Raw genomic sequence first — 25278 nt, forward strand, 5'->3', positions numbered from 1 at the left:
TACTAATCTAATTCTTTACCTTATCTACAATTTTTATTTAGCATAGAACAACAGTTAATTGTTGTTAATATTATGAAGCATAAAAATTAGTCGGCTATTTATCTATTATGCAATAAAAATAAGAAAATCTTAATACTATCATCATTTCAATTAGAATGTTGATTAAAATAATATAATTAATTTATTATTATATATAAGTTGTATATTTCTTTCTATTGAAGACATCTGCTGTGAAACTCTGACATTAATTTATATTGAAGAAACATTTATAACAATTTATAACTTGAAATGACAAAATAATTATATGATAAAATTATTTCTGCAGTGACTTATTGATAAACTAATAAAGGAGAATTAAAACCTAAAAATATTATTTTAGAACCTGCAATAAAAAGGTTTTGAAATTTTGTGTATGGATATAATTGTAAAAGATATTATTATATAAATTATTTTGACATTCCTGAAAAATTACAAAACACTTTAAATATCATAGATTATAAATAATTAAGTACAAATTAGTGGAATGTTTATGCTATTAATGTGAGATAGTACATCTGCAATTGTATTATTATCATCTTTCACATAGCTATGTCAATCGAAAGTTGTGAGATATAATCGAGCTGTCGTAGTTGACATTCCGATCCTTTGTCCAGTTTTTATTTGAAGACAAATATTGGGTTGGCAACTAAGTGATTGCGGATTTTGTCGATAGATGGATTTTACACTTTCCGCAATCACTTAGTTGCCAACCCAATAGTGAGTGGTTTGTAGTCTGTTTTGATGACAAATTGCCGGCAATCAAGCAAGTGATGGAAAAATTTGACTGATGAAAAAATGAAAAAAGTCACGATATTATGAAAATAAGAGAAAAAATTTGGAATAGAAAGGGTCTCCTGAAAATTAAGGGTTCCCTTAAAACGCGGATTTTATTTTCATGAATATATTTTAAACACAACAATGTTTTGTCTGACGTTCGTGGTCCCACGAAGAGCACGTTTAGTTAACAATTGAAATATATGGAGATAAGGTATACGTTAAAGAAAATCTAGTAATTACCTGAAATCAATGAGGACGTGTCAAATTGATATCCACCGAATAAATATTGCATTACATTACTGCGAAAGCAATTGAATAATTCGCGCTGCGCATGCGCATAGCGTTACCTTAGATCCATTTCGTGCCATGTGTGCGTGTATATGAAAATCTAATACGAAATACGATATGTCGTGGCCAATTAATGAACAATTATTAATTAAATAATCGTAAAAAAGCAAAATAAGTACTTCGATATTGCAAAAGTAAAAACAATAAATACGATTAATGAAATATATATGATTACAACAAGATTACAGTGTAACCGCTTTACTTTTGCGTGTTCCTTTTTAGTTTGCTTTCTTATTTATTTTTCCCTTAACCGCAACTATGCAAATTTTCTTTACCTATTATTAAGAGAGTTAAACCCGTACAAGGAAAAGAAATAATTGTAAATATAGCTAGAAGGAGCTATTTATTAAATTTCGATACTTTTATAATTATTTTGTAAGAAATACAAATATGCTTTTTTTTAATTGCATTATTTTATTATTTATAATTTTCAATTTTATCAAGGTATATAAAAATATTGTATATGGTGACTTAAAAAATGTTAGTATTTTAATGTAGTTTTCAACCGCAAGGTAGTGCTTAAAAGTGATACTAGCGCCAAAGAAATCAACCATAATATGATCAAAACATTCTATCTTGATTTACCTCTTTTATAATCTTTTCTATGCCAGATATGGTTCATTTGAGAATTAAAGCAGAAAGAGAGAGAGAGAAAGCATATTTAAATAACAATTTATATTGAGGTAACTTGAATGTGATCAAAGAAAATAAAAATTTCTTGCTCATCTTAAAGTACGTTTATTGCAGTTTTGTTGGTTGCAAAGTTTATTAAGAAGACTATAAAAGACTACAAAGGTGAGCCTGCAGATATCTATATTATTAAATTTTCAACTATAATGACAAGCAAATCAAAAGTTTTAACTACTTTCGTCCGCAACTATTCAGCACCGAAACATTGGATTTCGGATGCAGTAAAATATGAAAAAATCACATATTATCCAAGGTATGGAAATAACAAACGTGTAATCTGTATCGCCATGGAACTTGATTTGGAACCATTGATTTCAGATCCCCAAATCATAAAGATCCTCCAATTGTACCATCCAAGCTTTTAATGGTTACATTAGTAAAACCTTTTGCCGGCAATCCTTATTGGGAAAAAAATATACTTAAACAATTGGGTATTGCAGAGAAAGTAAGAAATTTTATAAAACGTTTTAAAATAACTTTTATAATCCATATTATTCTAATTTACTATTTCTATATCTGTATATAGGGAAGGGATCCTGTGGTAGTTAAAAATATTCCAGAGGTATGCGCAATGTTGTGGAAAGTAAAACATCTTGTCAAAATTATTCCTATTAAATTACCGGACAAGCTGCCTAACACAGATGATTTTGGTGGAAGTTATCTGCATGAAAATGGAACCTTCTATGTTGTTCCCAAAATAGATCCATTGCGTATGGCGAGCACAGAAAAATTCGAAAATGATCCAAAAAAATTGGAAGGCTCGACAATAATAGAAACGTTAAGATTACAATGGTTAAATGGTACTTTACCTTAATATAATAACAAACATAGAGAGATTTGTAATTTCTATTAACAGGTAATATAAAAGTAGTCGCTGAACAAATAATATATCATTTATTCATGTATCATACGTTATAACTTACAATTTATATCCTACTAACCATAAAGTTAAAATCTCGTCAAATTTCCAGTTCTGTAAATGGTACATTAGGACCCTATAGAAATAAAGGATGCGTGCCGCTTTAGATCAGTCGTGCGGTCCTATACTGTGATATTACATACGTTAAAACTAATTATAGAAAAGGAAGAAGAAACAAAAATGATATTAAGAAAATCTAAGTCTATCGAAAATCTATTGAAAATATGTCGATTAAGACTCAATTAGTGGTACCTTACATCGAAAGAGAATAAAAGTAATTTGCTAGGCCGTAATCGCATCTTTTGGAAAACTTTTATGTACTTGCGCGCATAATAAGCGTACTAAGCGTACTGATAATGCCAGAACACGAGACCTTTTCTGCAATTCGAATATCGTCTGATTGTTAATTGTGCGCAAGTAGCTTTTGGAATTTATCATTTTATCTGAAATGCTAACATCTATAATGAAATCGTCAACTCGATATCCTATTTGTAGACTAATCTCTATGAGAAAACAACTCCTGGTATAGTAAGTAAGTAGATTTGAAAAAATTCTAACAACATGATCATTTTGGAAGTCCTAGTAATGGAGAAAGAAAGGGGGAGAAGAGAGATAAAGAGAGAGACAATAATCTCTCGTTATCTTATTTAAAATTTAAGTCGAACTCGATCGCCTACGACTCCGAAGCTTCCAAAATCGTCTATCTCTGGACGTATGGTGAATGCAGATTGTATTATGCGCATTTGTAGTTTTCTCAGGCATATACATCTTTAACAATCTTGCTGCTCGTTCTTCTTGCGACCGATCATACGCTTTGCCGCTAAGGAAGCTCAGTAATTTCAAACTACGCCGTTTTATTCTCAAACGATTTAAAAAATTAGTTTCCGACGTCTCGATGGGATTACGACCGTTATTCTGACTATAGGATTCCTCTCCGAGCTTGTTGTTTGATTTTCTTATCATAAATTCTAATTGTTTTCTATGATCGTGCTGCGCATCCAACTTCCTGTGCCTACGTCCGTCGGTCGCAATCGCGGCATAAGCTTCCTTTTGCAATATCTCAAAACTTATTTTTTCTGCATTTCTGTTATTAGATTCCTCGGCTCTTCTCGCGACCAATTCCAATTCTTTCAAACGATCTGCCTCCTTGATATTCTTCGATGAGTCCGGCGATGTTAATTCGAGTTTTGAGGCTTCATCTACGTCGGACAGTTTTCTGTGAAGATCTACAATTTTACGACGAAACTCTTCGTCTTCTTGGCTCAGCTTTGCAAAAATACGATCTCTCTCGATTACATCGGAACTCGAGCTGACGTTTTTCAACGTAGTCGATTGCAACCTCTGTCACCACCATCCAACTTGATGTTTTCCACTTCCAGGAGAATCCTCCTCTTCGAGTAAAGGCTCCAGTCTTCTTCTGCTTAAGAAGCAACGTAGCGAGCCAAGGCTACCTCCGCCAAGTAATTGATCCATGCTTAGCTCGGGCAAACCGCAATCCTCGTTATCCGATTCTTGATCGTGATCTTCCTCCGTAGATAAATTCAGACCATAATTGTCTTCTCCGGAACCAGTCAAATTGCCGGTCCCATTTGGCGGCGGCTAGGGAAGTCAGGCACAGCTCGGGCTAATGATTCTTTGTAAACAGAGGGCAAGCGAGTCATGCAAAGGCGTGCGAAGCTTACAGGCTATATTAGATGCTTACAGGGAAGGTACAGGCTTTGACAAACAATAGCTATTGTATTGTAAGAGCCAACAGTCTAGGACCATGTCACGTAATAGCAAGTATGTTTCTTACGATTGCATTGGAGTATTTAAAAGAGAAAGCAACGCATGTCACTGAACAAAGTTTAGTTTCGGATTTTAGCAAAAATATTTTTTATTTTTAGTAGAGACGTAGATAAGAAAAACGGAAATTCTATTAGTAGGTTTAACTTTGTGATCATAGAAGCGCGTTATGCCACTATTCTTTGCGCAAAAATATTTTTGACCAAAGCGTAGCCGATACCTTCCGCGGAATACAGTTGTGTGTATGGATATAGTAAGTACTAATATTATTATTAATTATTATAATCAAGTATATTACAGAGCGAGTGTGTGTGTGAGTGAGTGGCTCTAGAAATGATTACCGAATGTGTTGTAAAACTCTCGTCGTCTGGACCTCCGGAGGTTGGAGTACCCCAAATATCATCTCCCGAAGTTGCACCCGACGTAGTACCCTCCTCGTCGTTAGGATCGAGAGAAAATTCTGTCCTTTCTGGAGGAACAGGCGGTTGAAGAAGGTAATCGCCAACCCCTTCGCTAAATTGCTCCAAAAGAACCATCTTGCTAACGACATAATTACTAGCTCTTGCGGTCCAAGCTCTCAGACCCGAAGGTGGTGATTCTGTCTCACGATTTTCATCATCTCCTTGCTCGTCCAGCTCGTCGTCTTGGTCCAAACTACTCATCGTACCAAATCTTCTCAACGTTCTACGTAGAATCAAGATTATCGTAGAAGATAATAAGACGGATTAATATAAATAGAAATGTTTATTGAATGATAAACTAATATCTACCTGTAAGGTGGTTCTCCGTCGCAGTCGAGATCATCTTCGCTTCCATCTTCCGTATTACCGTCGACAGATGCATAATTTGGACTGTTACGTCCTGGACTATCATGTAGGCCATTTCTTAATCTATGTCTCGCCGTATAAATATCTGGCGTAGGTGGCATGACAGATATTTTAGGAGGTAACGGAGAGAAAGGGTCTCTTGGAAGAGGCGGTGTGGGGCAGCCAGATCTGAAAGAAGAAACGAAAGAAAAAGGAAGACAAAGAAAAGAAAAGAAGAAAAAAAGAAAAGGAAATTTAATTAATTAATATTGGCACATGCGTAATACTCGGAGAAAAACGTGATAATCTTAAATATGGTAAGTACTTCATTTAATACATTGGATTATCGGTAAGGCATATAACCTATGACATCGTCTACAGATGTTGATAGAACTCGTAGAGTTTTCTTTCGAGGATACGTAGCTCCCATTTTTTCTTGCCGTAATACTATTGGATTTGACTGTACTTAAACTGGCACTGGAGGCTGTGCTCTGTTGCTCTATGTCCGAATTTGCAGTTACGACTTCTTCTGCCGTTGTCGTCGTCGTCGTTGTCGTCGTCATAGCTTCCTGAATGGATCTTTCGTTCTTCTCTCCGGGTGCTCTTGCAGCTAATTCTTCGGCAGTCCATTCCTCGAGGGAACCTTCGTTATCGGAAGGCGGTATTTGGTGAGAATTGCGCACCCATTGGGCCAAATGATTGTCCTCTCGCGTATTTTTCAAAATATCGGCAAGACTTTCACTTGAATGACATTCCTTTTTTTCCTCGTGCTTATGCGAGTCCCGTAATCCCATCTAGTTTAAGAGGGAATCGTATATTAAAGGGCAAATAAAGCCGATATCTCGAAATCCTTCACTTTTATGCCAATTCACCACCTTACCCGCGGACTTTCCATCGATTCTCTAACGTGAGCAAAGTTGGTGCTCGTAATCGGACTCTCCTCGGGGCTGCCAACACTTGATGTTCCACCATAGCCTGTATTTAGATAAATTCTAAAATACAAGGGATTAGTGTAAACAATGCAACTTGGTGACATAATGTTAAAGTTAACTATAATTTAGAGTGTTACAATATATGTACATATATACAATATATATATATATATATATATATATATATATCTACGGTATAAGTGATTCGGGCAACCACTTAGAAAATAAAAGTAGGCGCTACTCACATTTGTCGTTGAAGCAAGTTGTGCCAAACTGCTTTGAGCTCCGGGCTGGGAGCTCTTAATACGATGACTCGTCTTCGAGGACGACTATGGGGACTACAACCTCCGCTGTTTGTCATTTCTGCCTGACCGTTCTCAGTATTACCATTCGAATTGATTGCCACCTGTAATCTGAATTCTGTCGGCCTCTTTCTAATGGTAAAACACGCTTCTGCAATATTGGCCAATCGCAGAGGTTCTTCAGTAACGAAAAGAACGCGATCCCTCGAAACGCGAGCAAATACCAATAAGTCGGTAAGAAGGAGCGCCCATGATGGTTGCAAACGAGCCCGACCTTCGACCTTTGCTAGGGCCCCGCCGAAAAGCCTGTCAGATAAAATCAATCTGTCAGAAATTTAGTTCGTAAATAATCATGTGACAATCAACTGACCATTGCCTTCCTGGCATGGCTAAAGTAAACGGTTTGCATTTTGCGAAAACCAATCGCGACTCGACTTCCTGTAAACTAAGTAAAGGTCTTCCGGTATCTCGCGGTGGTTCCATTACGCCTGCATTAGCCGTTGATTCTCTGTAACCTTGTGCCAAATCTCGAGCTTGCTGACAGTTTCTTGGCGATGCCAGACTCAGTAATCTCGTCATTTCTCTAAAACGCAACCACAAATAAAAGTTATTCAAAGATTATTTGAAACTTATTAAAACTTTGAATAAGCGCCACAATACTGGCGCGATGGAATTGGCGTAGAGACAAACCTATAATGCTCTAAAGGAAGCAAGAGGATTCCCGTAAGGTCAGGCCGCCTTTTATGAGGAACGGCAGGTTCACAGACCAACTTAGCAAAGGCCGTATTCCGTCTGAGTGCAACGAGCAAATAACAGGCCCATTGCAGTCCACTGAGGTATCGTCTGTAAGCGGCCGTGATCTTGGGTACTCTGCAGAGATAGCTATCGGTACCGCCACCCTCGTCTCTAATCTCCTCGGATATCTTAAGTAATTCGTCTAGATTTTGAAAGAGGACCATGTAGTCCGCCGCGGAGAGAACGTCACGCCTTTCGGCCAGCGGCGTCATGAATCTTGTGTGACCGCTCTTCAGAATCCCCTGGTATCTTGCCTCTCGTACCGATAACTCTTCCTCCGGTGGTGCATCCGGAGCAAGATTCGGAAAAACCTGATCACGTAGACGTGCAAGATTTTCGTCCTGTCTTTTCGAACTACTACCAATCGAGAGACCGCATGCATTAATGTCCTTACCTAAGAATATTCTTATTTTTCAATAAACTGATCAGCTACAAACATTATTGCTTAACAACATTATAATCTATGATCTTTAACGAAATTGTAAAAAGGGTCGATCTTTTATGTAATCGTATCCAAAATCTAACAACGAATCGATCTATATAGTGCATATATAGTTATATATACATATGAATGTATATATATATATATATGTATGTATATCGATCGAAGCGATCATGCGAGTGTAATATTCTGTTGCATAACTCGTGACGAAAAATTTTGCTACAATATTATCTTTCGACCTGCATGCAACAAGAGAAATATCATTTCGACCTAATTTCATACTACGATAATCACATTCTCTCTCTCTCTCTCTCTCTCTCTCTCTCTCTCTCTCTCTCTCTCTCTCTCTCTCTCTCTCTCTCTCTCTCTCTCTCTCTCTCTCTCTCTCTTGCTCCCTCTGTATCCAAAGATGCATACACACCTACATGTACTCGTAGTTTAATGTCATGGCTAAAACACGGGAATGGATGAGGATGTGTTCAAATAAATGAAAATAACAACGAGTGTAGTTTAAAACAAAACTTGTTGACAACAACAAAAAAAAGAAAAGACAACCGAACAAAGTACAAACAAGATAATTAGATCATAAGTTAAGAACACGCTTACCATAAGAAACGCGCGAACGATCGCTCTGAGAGATAAGGAAGGAAATGCACTATACAAAATATGGACCGTGTAAAACAAAAAAAGCGTTTATCAGTCAACTAAATGAAAAAAGAAAAAAAGAAAAAAAGAAAACAAATACAAAACGTTCGCCGTTCTTTTCGCTTCGCGGTTCTGTAGATCGATTTTAACGATAAGGCGAATAAAATGATTGATGCTCCGATAATGCTCGGACACGTTCGCTTTTATCAATGAAAATCGAAACTTTTCAATGTCATCGAGCGGCAAGCGATATCGCGATAACGATAGGAACGAAAGAATCAAGCGGTTTTATAACAGCGGTATTGTCATCGAGCTCACACCAGAACGCCGATACCGACCTCGGCGTTGAACGCGACGGCGTGCTGACTAGCGGGACCGACAGTTTGTTGAAGAGAGACATTCATCGAGTTGGGCCTCTGCTGTGACGAATGAATGCCTCCCTTACGATAAACCTCAAGGATGAGCTGATTCGTTGCCGCCTGGATCAAGCCCAAAATCTCGTCCCTCGGTTTCGTTACAACGTTCGTTGTTTCGACGAAGACGACGTAATCGCCTGGTTTCAAACCAGATCTTTCCGCAGGACTTCCTGAATCGACGCGTTCCACACGTGGCGGTCTGCCCCAGGATAAAGAGAAACCCCATGGCACCTGGTAAATAAGGGACACATATCGATCATATCGCGATATTATAGAAACCAAGGCACACAGTTAAATCTTTCAATGTTTTTTCCACTCTTTCTTTCCCAATATATGTCGATATCGTTGACATTATTACTATAGAAAGGATAATATCTACATATGATACCTGATTCACAGCACTTTGTCTAATCAGTCTTCTGGTTACAGTACAAGGCGTTCTACCACCTCTCGCGGTAAAGCCTGGATGTAGAGGTAAGCCGGTCAGAGGATCGACTGGTTCCAACTCAAGATGTTTTAAATACGTCAAATCATCCCCACCGGAATTGTTGTTATCTGATTCTCCATCCTTGGATAAAGGCGGCGAGACTCCACATTCTTGTGGTACTCTTGCATAAGGGGTACTTGTATTTCGGCTGGATCCAGATTCGAGTGGGTGCCATGTTGCTTCCTACGATATTCACGAGCGACGATATATCAATCGGTCAATAAGTCAAACAACTGAGAAATATCATATGCTTCATCGATGTTTCTACATATATACATATCAATGCAGTTATCAAAAAAATTCAAAGATTTTCAAAAGAACATCAATAACGATAAAAGCAATGCAATAAATTGCAACAGCGATCATTGTTCGTTAATGTGTAACAGTAAAAAAAAAAAGAAAAAAAGAACAAACATTAGACAAGGATGGCTGTTGCGATAGTTGAGCAGATTCTGCAACGATTCGTTGACCACTGGACTCCAACGAACCGGCTTAACCATGACCTTAAGCGAGAAGACCTATGAATTGCGAACATTACGAGAGAAATTCCATTTGGACGATTATATACGCATCAAGTAACAACAAATTTACTTATCAATCTATTCCTATTCACGCTTTCGACTTTTTCAACTTTTACAAATTTTTCGCATTATAGATATTAACCGTTACCTTATCCTGAGACAAAGGTAGAGGTAAAGTCATACAGCCCAGCAGCTCGCTACGTCTGAAACAGGAAAAAGACAAGAAACGAACATCAATTTTTAATTACTTTTAAACGATCGTGTATCTACCGTGGTACACTTCCATGCTAAAACAGTGCTAAGACAGTTCACCCAAAAACGTGCTAAGCTAATTAGGATTTATGTATGTGTTGCAGAAAGTGAGAGATTAGAAAGGTGGTGAGAGAGAGAGAGAGAGAAAGGGAGAGAAAATATAAATGCGCGAGCGCAACGTGACTACCATTTCGCAAAGGTATCTACATACACATGCTATAATAGTGCAGATGTGACAAGAGAAGTGCACGTGGTGATCCCGATGCGCATGCTTCGAGAGAATCGATTCCCCTCCTACCGCAAAGAATACTCGAAAATCTAGATATTAACTTAGATATTGGGATTGACCGTATCGCTCAACCTTTCAAAACTAAAACTGATATGAAATGTTTTAGATAAAAGATAAATAAATAATGTCGTATTTTTAATTTTGGCTACAACTAAATTTATTATATCTTATATCCCTATTTATTTATCTAAACATCCCCACCATATAAAGATTATCTATTGAAAAAATTAGATAGAATGATCGTCTAAAGCAAGAAACTACCTCTATCGTAACGTAAGTTAATGATAATTACATATTAAGAAAATATAATAGATAGGTTTAAATATCATAATAAAGTAAGTCGGTAGCTCCGATATTGACTACTTTCCGATAATGATTATTATTATTACTATTTCCTTGAGCATGCTCACCTTGCTCGACGATCTCTATGCCAGACCGCGATATCCAGGGACGTAGATTTGCTGATGCACTGATTGATATTAACCGGGCAGGGCAATATTAAGGTCTCGTGAAAAGCGGGATTTGGTGTGGCTTTGTGAACCGCAGTTCTCTTAACGATTCCCTCACCGTTGATATTTTTTAGGCTGACCTTAACGTAGGCGTGAATAGGTCCCTCGTAGGTCCTCCGTAGGTCCTTGCACCTTATCACTGCACGAAAGACAAGTATATATCGTTTTTTTTTACCGATAAAAAAGTTTCTATTTTATCGCCAACCTTTTCATCTCTAAGCTTTTATAAATATACGTGTATATCACAAGATAGGAAATTAATCGTCCGAACGAAAAGGATCTTCCGATCTTAACTAGAGAGTGAGAGAGAGAGAGGGGGAGGAAGAAAGAAAAGAGAATTTTCGAGGCTGTTATGATCGGATGAAATGCACGAAACACACTGGCGGTACTAATACACTGGTACCACGACCATTAACCACTTCGAAAGCCACTATTTACGCCTTGCGCCGTCCAATAAAGGCTACCAACCGAAGGAGAAATTTGTCGATATTCGTATAAAAACTGATTCATTTCGTAATACGCGCACTTTCACAATTTTTCCAATATGTTTGCCGCCTGTTTCGATAGATATCGCTGAAGTAAAGGAACGTAATCATTGTTAGACGGCTTGGAAACTAAAGTGTATCCTTGTTAAACGCACAAGCCAGGATTTCATTTGAATTACGTCTGAATAGAAAATTCTCGACCTTTTCTATATTTATGCTAGGATGACCTGCGACAAGAATCAATGACGTTGAGCCTACTAACCGATATGAAAACTCTAGAAAGGTCTGTAGGTTACTGGTACAATACTGCTATTTTCTATGCTGCCAAGTGATAAACTCCTCGTTCTCTCTCTCTCTCTCTCTCTCTCTCTCTCTCTCTCTCACCCTCTCTCTATCTCTATCTCTCACGCAGAGAGTACTGTGCTCGCGATATGCGCATGTCCCGTTAAAAACACAGAATCAGCAGAAACGTATCCAGCAACTCCAGCAACTCAACCATCCCTACATCCCTACTCGCTTTCTTTTTTCCCCTTTTATTTTCATTAATAAAAGGTAATGTAAATTGGCGACTCACCTCGAACTTGTATATGATTGGCAACAAACGAATACTCGATTTCGATAGATCCGCGACGATCCGAATCCGATTTCGATGGTTCGCTCTCCGGACTATATTTCAAACATCTTCGAACGGTCGCAACCAACGGAGCTTCTGGAGTATTAGAAATTGAGTTTAAGATCGAATTATGATAGCCCTCTGTCAAAAACGATTTAGGACTTTCCAACTCCCATATAGTGCTTTTTCCATTATTCTCCGAATGCTCCTCTTTCTTACAATTATTCTTGAAAAAGAAGGTCGATTTACTCGAAAACTGTTGATTTTGGATTTGTTTATCCTCCAAAGTAGAATCTAAGTCTGTCTCAAGGACGAGTTTCTTTACATTAGGATTGATCGCCTCTATCGTAGGATTATCCCTGTTTTCCATTTTTGATAGTTGATTTGATCTAGGACTCCCGCCAGAAGTTATCCTGATCATTCTTTTCGGTTTCTTACCCTCGAAAACACTCTTCTCTTTTCTCTGTTGCTGACGTTTTCTACGTATACCGCGCTGTCTTTTCAAAGTGAATTCACCGTCGAATTCATTGGTGATCGGCGACGTAAAGGGCCAAGACATCGGCGAAGGATCCTCTAAAAGCTGACTAGCCGAAGACACGGAACTATCGCTCTGTATCCCTATTTGCGAAATAGCAGCTTCGTCCTCATCCATCATTTTCGTATCGCATTGAATGATCGTCTCATAAGTATGATCCTCCTCGAAAGAGAAGGTTTCGTCTTCCTCTATAGTAACTGTACAACGACTTTTGAGTATCTTTTTCCTCTCTTCAATGTCACTCAAAAGAATCTCCGCGACTGTTTTGCCACCAAAATTTGTTTCGTTTTCTCTAAACAATTTAAACAGACAAAGTTAAATATCGACATAATGCGTTTCATTACTTATGTATTTAACATAACAGAGAAGCAACAGCAGCAACAGTAGCAGATCTTACCTGTTGAGAACTTCCGTAACCGTATTATCCATATTTTCAAATTTAAGTAAATCTTGATCTAGAGCCAGATTCGATAATTTCCCGGCAAGAGGAGTTTGTTGTTGAAGACATTGCTTCAAAGGACTAACAGCTTGAACAACCTTCTTGTAATACGGAGTTCTACTTCGCGCGTGAATCTTGGTAACCTTCGCCAATTTAGATTGGAACTGTGCCTTCTTAGATTCCTCCAATTTTAATCTGAAATCATTCTTTTCGGGATACATTCGAGACTTATCTAACGGCACGAACTCGGCCTCCATCACGTCTTCGGGACTGGTGGCCATAGAAATCTGATGAAAAAAATCCGAAACGTGCGACTGCAAATTGGCACGCGCCTCGTTAAACATATTTTGCGGTAACTCATTGTTGCTTTGAAAATTTTTCGATCGACTCTTCAAAAATAAAGTTGGATCCGTTGGTAAAGTTAAAGCCGTTGAACGCTTACACTCATTTGGGAAGAACGTCAATGGTCCTATGTCTGTATCCACTCGCGGAGTACCTTGATAAAAATTCTCCAACTTGGGTGACCCTTCAAATCGTTGAGAAAGCGATGGTCGTTTTCCAATCCTTACATTGGTTTTCGTTGCCTTCAAAAAAAGATTCGATTATATATTCGAGAAAATATAGATTTCTTCCTCGAAGAAAAATTGATTCAACTTACTTGAAAGTAGGTTCTCAAATCGCTGCCATAACTACGACACCGTCTACGACGAACTGGCGTAGGTTTCGTTGTAATATTTTGTAGGTTCGACGTATGTACGTGTCTGCTTTGGGTACCGACGGCCGGTGGTGTGTTGGACAGATCTCGAAAAGGCCTGCGGGACGCCTTGTTCAAAGCGGATGCTGGAGCGTGGGGCGTCGAGCTACTCGCTGACAACGATCTCGAGACGGTCCACTTGAGCATCTTTAAAAGAAAGAACGAAAGTATATATTCGAGGTGAGAAGGGGGCTTTTGCTACGTGCATGATATGCATATAACTATGACTAACGATTGCAAGACCTTGGATCGATCTCTGTTCGTGCTTGAAATAATGATAGGATAAAGTCGACGACACAACAGAGAGAACGAGAGCATACAGAAAAATAACAGGAAAATCACATTCGATGACAAAAGTGCAAGGTTGCACCTGTCACTCAACATAAGAGAAATAACATAACAGGTGTAACTCGGAACGGTAATCAAAAACCGTTTGACGAATTAACACTCGTTTGATCTTAACGACTGTTTAACAAACTATTCATTTGTTAACGTCACACGTTACGAGAAAGAAAGACAAAATCACATTATAGATAAGTTTAAATACATTTTATTATTTAAATGTGCTCAATCGTTTAATCATAAACATTCCATCAAAGCGAAGGGTGTTGATACCAAAAATGATGAAAAAAAATTATTATTACGGACATCAGGTTTTCACTTCTAACGGTTCCTCAAAAGAGTAAACGCGACGCATTGTTAAGTATAAAAATGCATTCATTTGCATACAAGCTGTCGCCATGCTGCAGACGCGCTTCTGTCCCGTAACACGCACTTTTTCGTTAACACACACTCTCTTTCCCTTTCTGTACTATACTCGAACATATAAATACAGGAAAGTAAGTACTGCCTTAGTGAACACCCTGAAAACACCGTAAACACGAATAACACATAAACGCTGGAAAGCACCTGCCCCTATGGTAAGACGCACAAGAACAGACATAGGAACCATCTGGCTTTTATAAACCCTCCCTCCTATGAGGTGCTTTCAATAAACGTCGAAATAAATTTGCAACATTCTCATTGACATTCGAGAGAAAATAAGAAAAAATTATTATCGTTGTTGGTCTAGCATGTATGTCATACCTATACATTTATATATATAACGCGAAATGACTCTCATCATTTTGTAAACTCAATATTTCACAATTTGAGACATTCTATCTTAAATTATTAGTCACTTTTGTTACTAACTTTCTTGCCGCTTACTAAACGGCTACGCGAATCTTTGCCAATCGTAACTTATTATACGTCTTGTAAGCTTCGCGTCATCATCGTTGTCGTCGCCGTCGTCGTCGCCGTCGTTGTCATCATCATCGTCGTCGTCATTGTCGTCATCATCGTCGTCGTCGTATTCGCTCTCATTCGAATGCAATATTATGCCTCGTATCTGTCACTTTTATTACCTCGTAAAACATCTCGACATTGAATATATCCTCATAGATTAAGTATGATGCAGTTGATCCTAAAACGGAATACACCATCATGTCACGCGTATGAGCATTTCCTCTCAATTTTTCTTTATTTGAATATAGACGCTTCTGATAAGAAAATTAAACGTAAAGATATTTCAAGAAAGATGAACGTAAAGAATATAGATTGGTTCTATAAAAATATTAAATATATTATGTAAAGATATAAATATATTAAATCGTGCTTCAGGATTCTTCTTTTCGTCTTTCTGCAACGTATATATGTATAATATATCCGTCATTTTTATAACTTATAAAACATCCTTACGAATTTTAAAGACGCAATCCGACCAGTTTGAAGGTTGCAAAAAAAGGGATCTTTGCTTTACGAATAACAATATCAGGTCTTATCCAATTCTTTTCATCTACCTACCCTCTTTCTCTTTCCTGCTCTTGTTTATCCGAGGAACGAAACAGGATTGACCTCGCGCCATCGTACTACAAGTAAACGAGTAAAAAGGAGCGACGGTTGAGAATTACCTTGCTAACAATTTAAGAACGGTCCCTTTTACATAATTTATACGATTAAAACCCTTCTCGTAAAGACGGTTATACGCGAAACGAAGAAAGCTATTTAAGGGAATATAAATTCGAATTGTAAACCGAACTATTATAAACCGAATCTTCTTTATACAAATATATGCCTTTTGCAACGAATGAGTAATAAAAAAATAAGGAACAAAAAATGATAACGTATCTATAATAAAATAATAACGTAAGCGGTATTGATATTGTCTTGGTGTATATAAAATAAGAAAACGTACAAATAAAAGAGAAAAGGATAAAGAAAAAGCAGGTGATGACGAAGCTCGTGTACCTGATACCTTTTTCAAGATCTCACTCGATAACACATTTGGGAACACGAGCTCATAAATACGAGGACAGTTTATACTCGCAATATGGTCTATGTACATCGCGAACGGTCCCAGAAAATGTTCTATTCATCTCTTTCTCTCTTCTCTCTTACACACGCACTTATGTATATACGTTCTCCGCCTTTGCCTTATGAGATTCACTTCTGATTTATATTGGATTGACCCTACGCACCTTTGCTTGTCTCGGCATGGTCTCGCAGACGAGAGAGAGAAAGAGAAAAAGAGAGAGAGAGAGAGAGAGAGAGAGAGACAGAGAGAGAGAGAGAGAGAGAGAGACAGATTGAGAGAGAGAAAGAGAGAGAGAGAGAAAGAAAGAGAGAGCACAACAGGGAACGCAGGCAAGAGAGGGGAAAGACGATTTTCGAAAGGGATTCAAGAGTTCAACCGACGACAATCAAAGGCGCATTCATTCGGAGGCTACTCGCTTTTTGACGACTTATGAAGGAAGGAAAGAGAGAGATGGAAGAAAAAAGGAGGGAAAGACGTTGCGAAAAGACAGACTTTAGAAGCACATTATTTGGAGCACACCTGCCTCCGTCTGTCTTCTCTCTCTCTCTCTCTCTCTCTCTCTCTCTCTCTCTTTAATTCCAATTCCCATCACTTCTATGTATCGTACACAAAACGCATCGCCAATGTTCCTTGCTGTTTCTATGATCGTTGACATAAAAGACGTTCCTTATACAAACGAATCAATTAAATGACAACACATTTACATTTTCTCTCTCTCTCTTTATCTCTCTCTCTCTCTCTCTCTCTCTCCTCATTTCGTAGATAGTGATAAAATTCTATTTATAGCACCAAGAAGGACATTCAGAAAAATAATAAAATAGGAATAATGAGCGGAACGAGTTCTGTCGCGCCAATTTCTACCCATTAAAACGAAGGTATCTTTTAGTTATAGAAACTCTTATGGACTCTGAATGATTTATTTTTCAAATCAACTAAGAAATAGCAATTATGATCAATTTTACTCTAAAACGGTATCATAAATATATAAAATAATAGATAATTACAATTAGTAAATAAAAAGTGATAGATAAAAGTTAGTACTGACTTTATCTTACTGGATCCCTGATCGTTGTAACATACATCCACGAATCCCATTAATTATCACTGTTATCGTATCACACTTTAAATTTGTGTGCACATAAGAGGTTAAATTTTTCGAGTGAACAACAACACGGTCGCAACACGAATGTGAATGCTACAACGGTTGGTTCTTCACTGACGTGGTGGGGTAAAGCTACGGGCCTTATGTAGGTAAGGTAAGGGTCCCTAGAGAAGGTTTTCAAACTTCCTTTCTCCCTTTCCCTTCCCCCCCTCTCTCTCTTGCTTTCTTTCTTTTTCTATCCCCCTCTACAATCGTGACCTAACTATGGCAACCATTCAAAATCTCTCCACGTGGACGATCGCAGTCGAAAATACTTGTAATTATTTCTACATATCAAAAAAGATGGATAGTTTTTCTTTTTTTTCAACAAAATTCAACATAATAAAATTATTGATTCGTAATTAAATAAAATCGAAGGAATAAACATTTTTTTAAATAAACTTTAAAACGAAAGATAAAGCTTTCGAAACATAGACAAGCTCATCACCATTCTAAACATAGACATGAAATCTAATCAGAGAAGTAGAGGAAGCCAAGGAACCATCAGCGTTCTCTCTTTCTCTCTCTCTCTCTCTCTCTCTCTCTCTCTCTCTCTCTCTCTCTCTCTCTCACTGAATTTGGGTTCACTATTTTCAAATATCGAAGATGTTTCTTCCAACCGGTTTTCGTCCAATTTGAATGTTAACCACTACAATCATACGGTGCACCACGGATAAAAACAAAAAGGATTCTTTAGAAGATAGTTCCTCGAAGAAACATTTTCACCCGTCACGTGAACCTCTGCGAATATCTGCTACATGATTTTTTTGCAAAGCTTAAAAATTATACGAGTCAGCAGGCAAGTATCTATTTATACGGTCTGAACGAAGCATGATGCGACACAACGGAACGGTTTCTATTGAAAAAGACGTATATAACCATGAACGATTGATCGATAATCAGATAGGTATATAGAAGAATTAAATATAGAAGAATTATTATGAGCATATAGAAGAATAGGAGTGATTAATCCTCGCAATATTTCCAAATACTTCCTATCATATTCCTTTCCTACTATCATATATTTCTTTTTTCATTTTTCCATCTAATCACGGCTAAATATCAATGATAATCATTTAGAAATATGCAAGTAGACATAATGCGCCGAAAGATCAGTATTCCGTTCACGATAAACAGATGTTACGATAAAAGTAAAATGGCGAACGCTATGGGATACCAATACTTTTTAATGATATGATAGAGAGTAAAATGATGTGATATTTAATTCGCGCGTCGGTTAGACAGTGCGCCTGGACGAAAGGAGTGATCAACCCTTGGCGTTATTCACGTATAGAATAACATTTCCACCATTGTGATGGTTGTAATATCGTAGTAGGAGTAACGGATAACATGCTTCACGCTCTGTTAAACGTACACCCATCGTATATAACCCAGACGTATATGTAGATATATTCGAACCGATAAACGAAATTAATTAGGCCGCGAATATGACGACATTCTGGAGTGCGAGAGAAAAGAATATCGAAAACGAGAGTGCGTTTACCAAGGGTGTCACATGCGTAAAATTATCCACACTCTGTCAACCGCCAAAAAAAGGAAAAAAAGTTTCAGGCGCTTTCTCTCGAGTCGCTGCTAATTGGCAGGGATGACGCATGGCTGTTATAATTGGTCGAACGATGCTAAGATCACGAACATGTATATGAAAGAAACAACGTTTTCTTCCTCTTTTCCTTCCTCTCTATATTCTTTTCCTTAGAAATCCAACGATCGAAATCATAGAATATGCTTTCTTTGACAAGGAAAAAATGTACAATTTGGAGAATGAGAATAACTTTCCTTTTCGATTAGATGAAATCGCACTGATGAAAGTTATGCTTCAAAAGATAATGAAATAGATAGATAGATGGATAGATAAATGGATAGATAAAGAGAAAGAGAAAGAAAGATAGAAAGAGAGAGAGAGAGACGTGGTGATGTAGTCAGGCACGCCTAATAATTCACCGAGGGCGACGCGCGACGTGTACGTGTCAGCGCGTCGCGACGCGCCCGTCCGTCTCGTTGAGGCTACAACATAGCAAGTTAAATTCTCCCTCTTTTTCTATCGGCGCCGACAGACTTCTTTTTCTCCTGTAGATCCTTTTCCAAAGTCCTTTCTCTCCTTTTCCATCCATTTTTTGAAAAGCCAACTCAAGCAAATTATTTTTGTTCAAGAAAAATCCGGTATAATATCATCTAGAGTTAAATAGATAACAACGAGAGGCCAAATGTATTCTCGAAAGTATCCTATAAATAAAATTCCGCAGAATAAACATGATGATTTTGTTGCTCATATCTATTGCTCATAGATCACATGCCTGTTGAATTGAGAGGACAAACATAAAGCAGTCAGCTGTTGACGCTTCGTCTCGTTCAATTTTTGAGGACACGCAACCCTTTTTTCGTTTGTCCACTCCGTCTCTTCTCGATCTGTCTGCATTTCTTACAAATTGCCGGTATCGTTCCACGTTCATCAATGAACGAAAGATTTTTTCTGCTATTTTCCATTTATTTATCAGTAATATCGATAAAATGAATAAAACAATCGTCGTTAAAACTAATCATCCTAGAAACACGCGATTTGTTGAGCGTACGCCTTCGCGGAAATAAATAGCTCCTCTGGTCGCGAGTCTGTCGCTAGATGCGCACAGATAGGCCCTTTCGTTTCTAAGAAGATTTCGCGGTGCGCACGGAAGCCGATAAAACGAAACGTAAGTAGAAACATTTGAAAACCAATGAGCGCCTAATGAAGGTGGAGCCTGCGAAGAAAATCTCCACCTACTCTTAAAACGCTCTATTTCTTCTCTCCTCGCATGTCTCGCCGCGTTGCCTCTGATGACGACCAAGGAAGGGGGAGAGAGAGAGAGAGAGAGAAAGAGAGAGAAGATCCGAAGAGACAAGAGAAGAATCTTTCAGTACGTCTCAAGTCGGTTAAGTCAGTTGGTATTCCAGTATCCCGAACAAAATGTTCTCCCTTTGCATCTTCTCGATCCGTGGCTTTTTAATGAAACGCGCGAAATAAATTATTTCTTTCTTAAAGATGAAAACTTTACACTTTGGTGTTTGCAGTAGCAACTACGCACAATAGCACAGTGCGGATTCGAGCGAATTAAGAAATTGAAAGATCGAACAGTGCAAAGATTCGTACGATCAACGTTTTGTTGATTATCACGACTGATTTATATAAAATGTAATTCGTCGGAAAGTAAATGGTATTCTATAAATCGAAAAAATGTTTCCATTTTTTAAAAAGAATTACGAACCAACGAACTCTTTGATGGTCACATTGTTGAATCGATGAAACATAGTGACTTAACGTTGAAATGATTTAGAAAAGGAGAATAAAAAAGAAGATAAGACGTTTAGGAATTATTCAGACTAACTCGGAGCAAAATGATCGGTGCAAATGTGGACCAGCATGGTAACAACATAATAGCATCGCAATCAACGAATCATGCGTCGCAAGATTTCACTGTTTCACGACTTTTATCAACGTCGACGATGCATTCGTTAGGTAAGAATCAACAAATTATAAAAATATCATAAAATAATATATCATTAAATTGATTTTTTTAAGAAGAAACTTACCAACTACGCTATACCGACAAAGCATGTTCGATTCCATCGAAATTGTGTTTCCGCCCATACTGCTCATATTATACCGCTTTGATGAATACTCAAACACAGTAGATTCATTCAAGAATAGTCGCAGCGTCTGTGTCTGTTCGACTACTTTTTTTTCCTTTTTTTCTTCTGAACGACCACTTTGTCGTACGCAGCATCTTCCACTATTCCTTATATTGAATAAAATCTTGTAGAAAAAAAAAAGAAAGAAAGAAAAAACTTTTCTAAAATACACATAGAGTGTCACACTGAAGGAACGTCGACGACTGGAAGTAGAAGACCAAGGAGAAGTAGGACAACCTTCTCGGCGCAACAGTTGGCCGCATTAGAAAGGGTTTTCGAAAGGACACATTATCCCGATGCTTTTGTTCGCGAAGAACTCGCTACTAGAGTATCCTTATCGGAGGCAAGAGTTCAGGTAATTCAATCCCGATTATAAGTAGATATTTTTGCCTAGTACATTTACTCTTAGAATTTTTCGAATAAGATGGTAAAATCTTGTAATGTACAAATAAGAGAACAGTTGCCATCTGAGAAAGTAACCGACTGTCTCTCTTAATACACGTGTTCTTGAGATTATATTCGAAGGATAGAAACATGAGAGCGAGAATGAGCGAGAATAAGCGAGAATGAACGAGAATGGGCGAGAATGGACGAGAACGAGCGAGAAAGGGATGGTAGCAGGAAGAGTAGGCAAAAGAAGAAGGCGGAGGCTGTGGACAGATAAGCAGAAAATCGAAGGAGACAGGTTGTCAAGGAAAGAAGCTATGATTAGCCTGCTGCGGCCTAAGATCGTGCGCGTCTGTCTATCCAACAGCATCTGCGTACTTTAGCCTAGCATATAGGCACGAGAGACGCGATCTCAGCACGTGTGTGTCTCGCAAACCCCTCTCTTACTGTTCCTCACTCCCTTTCATTCCCGACTCTGACCGTCTGTCTGTCTTTCCGTCTGTGGTCTGTCTGTCTCCCTGTCTCTACGAATATATGTACGCCTGCCAGGAGCCGTCACGCTGTCCCGTCTTTCCTAAGAACGCGTCGCAAATCCAACGTATGCGTTGTTTGTGCGGCATGCCGCAAAGAGACACGAATCTCCTTTTCTTCTTCTTCTTCTTCTTCTTCCTCCTCCTCCTCCTCCTCCTCTTCCTCCTTCTCCTCCTCCTCCTCCTCTTCTTCCTCCTCCTCTTCTTCCTCCTCCTCCTCTTCTTCTTCTTCCTCTTCTTCCTCCTCCTCTTCTTCCTTCTTGTTCCTTCGCCCTCACCCTCACCCTCGCCCTCGCCCTCGCCCTCACCCTCGCCCTCGCCCTTGCCATCAACAATACTTCTCTCTACTTTAATCTCCATGTGTCTCTCTTACCCATCTTATATTAAATTCATACAGACTTTTCCTTTCACAGGTATGGTTTCAAAATAGACGCGCCAAATTCCGGCGAAACGAAAGAAGTTCGGTACTTAATCGTGGCACTTGTACAAGCAGAGAATTGGAAACGACCACTTTACCACTTCGACCGATAAGAGTAAGCAGTCACATGCACGAAAACAATTCGGAAAATAATTCCTTCCAAGCGCAGCAGCTTCCACATTATTCCTATAGCGAATACTGGAGATCTCCTCAACATTATACCACCGTTCAAAGCAGTAATTGTCACGGATTTGTTAACGCTAATCTTGGGAACGTACCTGCTCTACCATCATATCATCAATCAGCAGAAATTCACAGTGCCGTCGAAGGAACGACTATAACTGGTCTAAGCGCATTGAGATTGAGATCGCATCCTTACAGTGCTACCTACTCCGCCATGCACGCGAGCATGTGACTCTTTTTCTCTTATTTCTTCTCCGATATTGTCATTTATTTTTGACAAATCAAATCAAAATCAAAGAATGCTGCGATGTTCAAATCTACACGTCCTCAATAATAACTTTATTTCGTCCTGCTTTCTTTCGTCCACAAGATTCTTGCGCTTGCACAGGATTCGTTCGTTAAAACCAAAGATGCTCTCACTTTCAACTGTAATCAATGACGTAGAAAAGACTTATAATTAAAAGTCGAGTTAATTAATAGTCAAGACTTTTCTTAATTACTACAAGTTTTCTAAACAGGGTATATAGATACATAGATACATACATATATATGTTTATACGTTGTATAAACCGTGAGGAGAGCTAAAGATATCGTATATAAGGTATACATAATAATTCCTTAACGAGATTTACTGTATTGTGTATATAGATATCCATGTATACTTGATCAAATGGGATAATATGCAAATGCATGTAGTATTAGCAGTCGGATAGATTAAACACAAATATAACTTTCTTAATAATACTGTAAGAAATATCATTAATTACACAATGGAGATATATATATATATCCATATACATATACATATACATATATATATATATATATATATATATATATATATATATATATATATATGTATACGTATAATCGCTAGATTATGCGCGACAGACGACTCTATTCAACGTAAGACGTAAATATTGAAATCGATTACATCATTGCATTATAAATTGTTGATTACAAATCGTTGTTACAAATGTCTTATTATTTTTTATCCGATACGCTTTATGATAAAAATATAATACAAATTTTTAGCAGATTTACCATTAATACAATGACAGCTATGATAATGATAATTATTGTAATTATCCGTCCATAGAATCATTTTCACCATAAATGATCTATTAATCTTTGGTACTATACTGTTATCTGTACATTCTGAACAGCATTACTCCAATCGACTTTAGACGGTACTAAATAAAATGCAGGAGCTATTTTACTACCACATGGGCACTGACTACCGGCTACCCAGCTAAAAGAGCCTAATTTTGTATTACACTTTGGACAATTCAACTTTCCTTCCACATTATGCATTATGTCTGGCATCCATGCCAACGGCTCCACAAAATATATCTTTGTGCATAGTTCTGTCATTTCGCTTTCTTTCTTTACATTTACACGTTCTGCTCCATCTTCCCCGTTTTTTATCTGTTTAGATATTCGTTTAGAACTAATATGTCGCCAAATCTGTCGTTGATGCATTGTATGCGGTAAAATATTACTTGCACTTGCCACGATTCTTCGACACTTTCTACAACGATAAACGGTTGGTTCTGGGCGTATAGTCATTAATGCAGGATCCGGCTTTATTAAATCAATGCAATTTTGGGGTAAAATTTTCACTTTCCTCACTTTATCCGCAGCTATTTGCAATCTGTACATCTTAAATTGAACATTAGTATTGTCTATACCAAAGTCCATCTCTTCGTATAATTGCAATTGAGCTATAAATCCAGGATTTGGTCCAACAAAATGTCTCTTTTGTTTGACTATTTCCAATGCATCTAAAAAAGATTTTCTATGTTTCTTCATTATATAAGCGATAACAACGCTAACGGATCTGGATACGCCAAAGTAACAATGTACCAGCGTTCTGCCATTTGATTTTAAAGCTTGATCAATAAATTCATAAGAATCTTCCAAATGAGTTAATAAATCTTCCCTTGGCATATCTGTTATTTGAATATATTTTACAGTGAGATTGGGTAATCGTTCTTGAATCTTTCTTGGTAGAGGACAAGAATCTACCGTAAGTATGTGAGTCATATTAATTTCTTTCAACCACTTCACATCCGTGGCAGCTGTGAGATTCCCTAGAAATAGATCTGGTTCGATTTCATCAAAACTGGATGGGCCGGCATTAAAATCTTCTCTAATCAACTTGTTTTCCTCGTCTTGTGCCATGATTAGCCTAAATGTTTAAATAATAAAAAAGTATGTATATATATATATATATATATATATATATATATATATATAAAACATAATATGTAGAGAAAATATAATTGATATTGTTCGGCGCCACGTTCAGTTTTAACAAACTTTACGCCATAACCTACATTTTTATTCCATGTAGATAGAAAAAATAATATAGAGTATAGAATTGAAAATAGACTCACCAACAAATTTCTAACTATTCGATCTTTACTATATGCTGAAAACGGCAGATATATTCTCCGATACGTTAAACACATACACACGCAAACATCGCAGACCAATGATAACCTCTATTTGATGACTTAGCTCATTTTACGCAAATATAAATATTTATCGTTCGTTCATTGTTTCTTGTTGATCGTGAAATATAACATTTCTTAACGATTATTTGATCGTAATATTTTGATGAAAGGGTCTTCTTAATAAACACATTCGTCATCTCGAGATGTTGTCTTTTTTGTTAAAAATTGCAAAAGGGTTGAAAAACCTATGATACCTTCTTAGATCACCACTTACTATTCATTTTCTAATCATTTTCGATGGCAGAGCCAGGTAAAACGAAACGTCTACTTCCGGAAACGG

At 37.7% G+C, this 25278-nt stretch overlaps 4 protein-coding genes across 12 annotated transcripts; 2 read left to right on the top strand and 2 right to left on the bottom strand.

The window, feature by feature from the left end:
* The first annotated feature begins 1732 nt into the window (after window positions 1-1732).
* On the top strand, window positions 1733-2968 carry LOC124428716 (39S ribosomal protein L30, mitochondrial). 3 transcript variants are annotated; one of them, XM_046973104.1, is made up of 5 exons: window positions 1733-1847; window positions 1912-2107; window positions 2173-2299; window positions 2381-2710; window positions 2826-2968. In XM_046973104.1, exons 2-4 carry the CDS (start codon window positions 2001-2003, stop codon window positions 2666-2668), a joined length of 522 nt encoding a protein of 173 aa, XP_046829060.1. In that variant the 5' UTR covers window positions 1733-1847; window positions 1912-2000; the 3' UTR covers window positions 2669-2710; window positions 2826-2968. The 3 variants fall into 3 exon arrangements, with proteins under 3 accessions (XP_046829060.1, XP_046829058.1, XP_046829059.1); XM_046973102.1 differs by lacking the exon at window positions 2826-2968 and having other exon boundaries at window positions 2381-2737; XM_046973103.1 differs by lacking the exon at window positions 2826-2968 and having other exon boundaries at window positions 1754-1847; window positions 1898-2107; window positions 2381-2737.
* LOC124428699 lies at window positions 2730-17324 on the bottom strand. Of its 5 annotated transcripts, none has more exons than XM_046973066.1 (16): window positions 17182-17324; window positions 13685-13927; window positions 12985-13610; window positions 12014-12879; window positions 10856-11093; window positions 10047-10107; window positions 9285-9566; window positions 8819-9127; window positions 7289-7704; window positions 6969-7181; window positions 6542-6904; window positions 6245-6356; window positions 5728-6158; window positions 5329-5553; window positions 4900-5242; window positions 2730-4372 (listed from the first exon to the last, which is right to left on the bottom strand). In XM_046973066.1, exons 2-16 carry the CDS (start codon window positions 13925-13927, stop codon window positions 4118-4120), a joined length of 4983 nt encoding a protein of 1660 aa, XP_046829022.1. In that variant the 5' UTR covers window positions 17182-17324; the 3' UTR covers window positions 2730-4117. The 5 variants fall into 5 exon arrangements, with proteins under 5 accessions (XP_046829022.1, XP_046829021.1, XP_046829020.1 ...); XM_046973065.1 differs by lacking the exon at window positions 17182-17324 and adding an exon at window positions 16077-16337 and having other exon boundaries at window positions 10053-10107; XM_046973064.1 differs by lacking the exon at window positions 17182-17324 and adding an exon at window positions 16077-16337.
* Window positions 17325-17853: 529 nt separating this feature from the next.
* On the top strand, window positions 17854-23229 carry LOC124428711 (paired mesoderm homeobox protein 1-like). Of its 2 annotated transcripts, none has more exons than XM_046973086.1 (3): window positions 17854-20788; window positions 21093-21316; window positions 22292-23229. In XM_046973086.1, exons 1-3 carry the CDS (start codon window positions 20668-20670, stop codon window positions 22709-22711), a joined length of 765 nt encoding a protein of 254 aa, XP_046829042.1. In that variant the 5' UTR covers window positions 17854-20667; the 3' UTR covers window positions 22712-23229. The 2 variants fall into 2 exon arrangements, with proteins under 2 accessions (XP_046829042.1, XP_046829043.1); XM_046973087.1 differs by having other exon boundaries at window positions 17930-20788; window positions 21138-21316.
* LOC124428708 (dual specificity protein phosphatase MPK-4-like) lies at window positions 22798-25277 on the bottom strand. Of its 2 annotated transcripts, XR_006943260.1 has the most exons (3): window positions 24879-25277; window positions 23023-24670; window positions 22798-22905 (listed from the first exon to the last, which is right to left on the bottom strand). XR_006943260.1 is itself a non-coding variant. In XM_046973081.1 (2 exons), exon 2 carries the CDS (start codon window positions 24661-24663, stop codon window positions 23617-23619), a length of 1047 nt encoding a protein of 348 aa, XP_046829037.1. In that variant the 5' UTR covers window positions 24664-24670; window positions 24879-25277; the 3' UTR covers window positions 22953-23616. The 2 variants fall into 2 exon arrangements, 1 of the variants encoding a protein (XP_046829037.1); XM_046973081.1 differs by lacking the exon at window positions 22798-22905 and having other exon boundaries at window positions 22953-24670.
* Between the last annotated feature and the right edge of the window lies 1 nt (window position 25278).

The sequence above is a fragment of the Vespa crabro genome, chromosome 13, assembly GCF_910589235.1.
Source record: "Vespa crabro chromosome 13, iyVesCrab1.2, whole genome shotgun sequence".
Classification (NCBI taxonomy): Eukaryota; Metazoa; Arthropoda; class Insecta; order Hymenoptera; family Vespidae; genus Vespa; species Vespa crabro.

Coding starts and splice junctions, on each gene's coding strand:
- LOC124428716 (XM_046973104.1), top strand. CDS start 2,001: ATGACAAGCAAATCAAAAGTTTTAACTACTTTCGTCCGCAACTATTCA. Junction 2,108..2,172: donor AAAATCACATATTATCCAAG/GTATGGAAATAA, acceptor CATTGATTTCAG/ATCCCCAAATCATAAAGATC. Junction 2,300..2,380: donor AATTGGGTATTGCAGAGAAA/GTAAGAAATTTT, acceptor ATCTGTATATAG/GGAAGGGATCCTGTGGTAGT.
- LOC124428699 (XM_046973064.1), bottom strand. CDS start 16,166: ATGTACATAGACCATATTGCGAGTATAAACTGTCCTCGTATTTATGAG. Junction 7,182..7,288: donor CTTCCTTTAGAGCATTATAG/GTTTGTCTCTAC, acceptor GTTGCGTTTTAG/AGAAATGACGAGATTACTGA. Junction 6,905..6,968: donor GCCATGCCAGGAAGGCAATG/GTCAGTTGATTG, acceptor TTTATCTGACAG/GCTTTTCGGCGGGGCCCTAG.
- LOC124428711 (XM_046973086.1), top strand. CDS start 20,668: ATGATCGGTGCAAATGTGGACCAGCATGGTAACAACATAATAGCATCG. Junction 20,789..21,092: donor GTCGACGATGCATTCGTTAG/GTAAGAATCAAC, acceptor AAAATCTTGTAG/AAAAAAAAAAGAAAGAAAGA. Junction 21,317..22,291: donor TATCGGAGGCAAGAGTTCAG/GTAATTCAATCC, acceptor TTCCTTTCACAG/GTATGGTTTCAAAATAGACG.
- LOC124428708 (XM_046973081.1), bottom strand. CDS start 24,663: ATGGCACAAGACGAGGAAAACAAGTTGATTAGAGAAGATTTTAATGCC.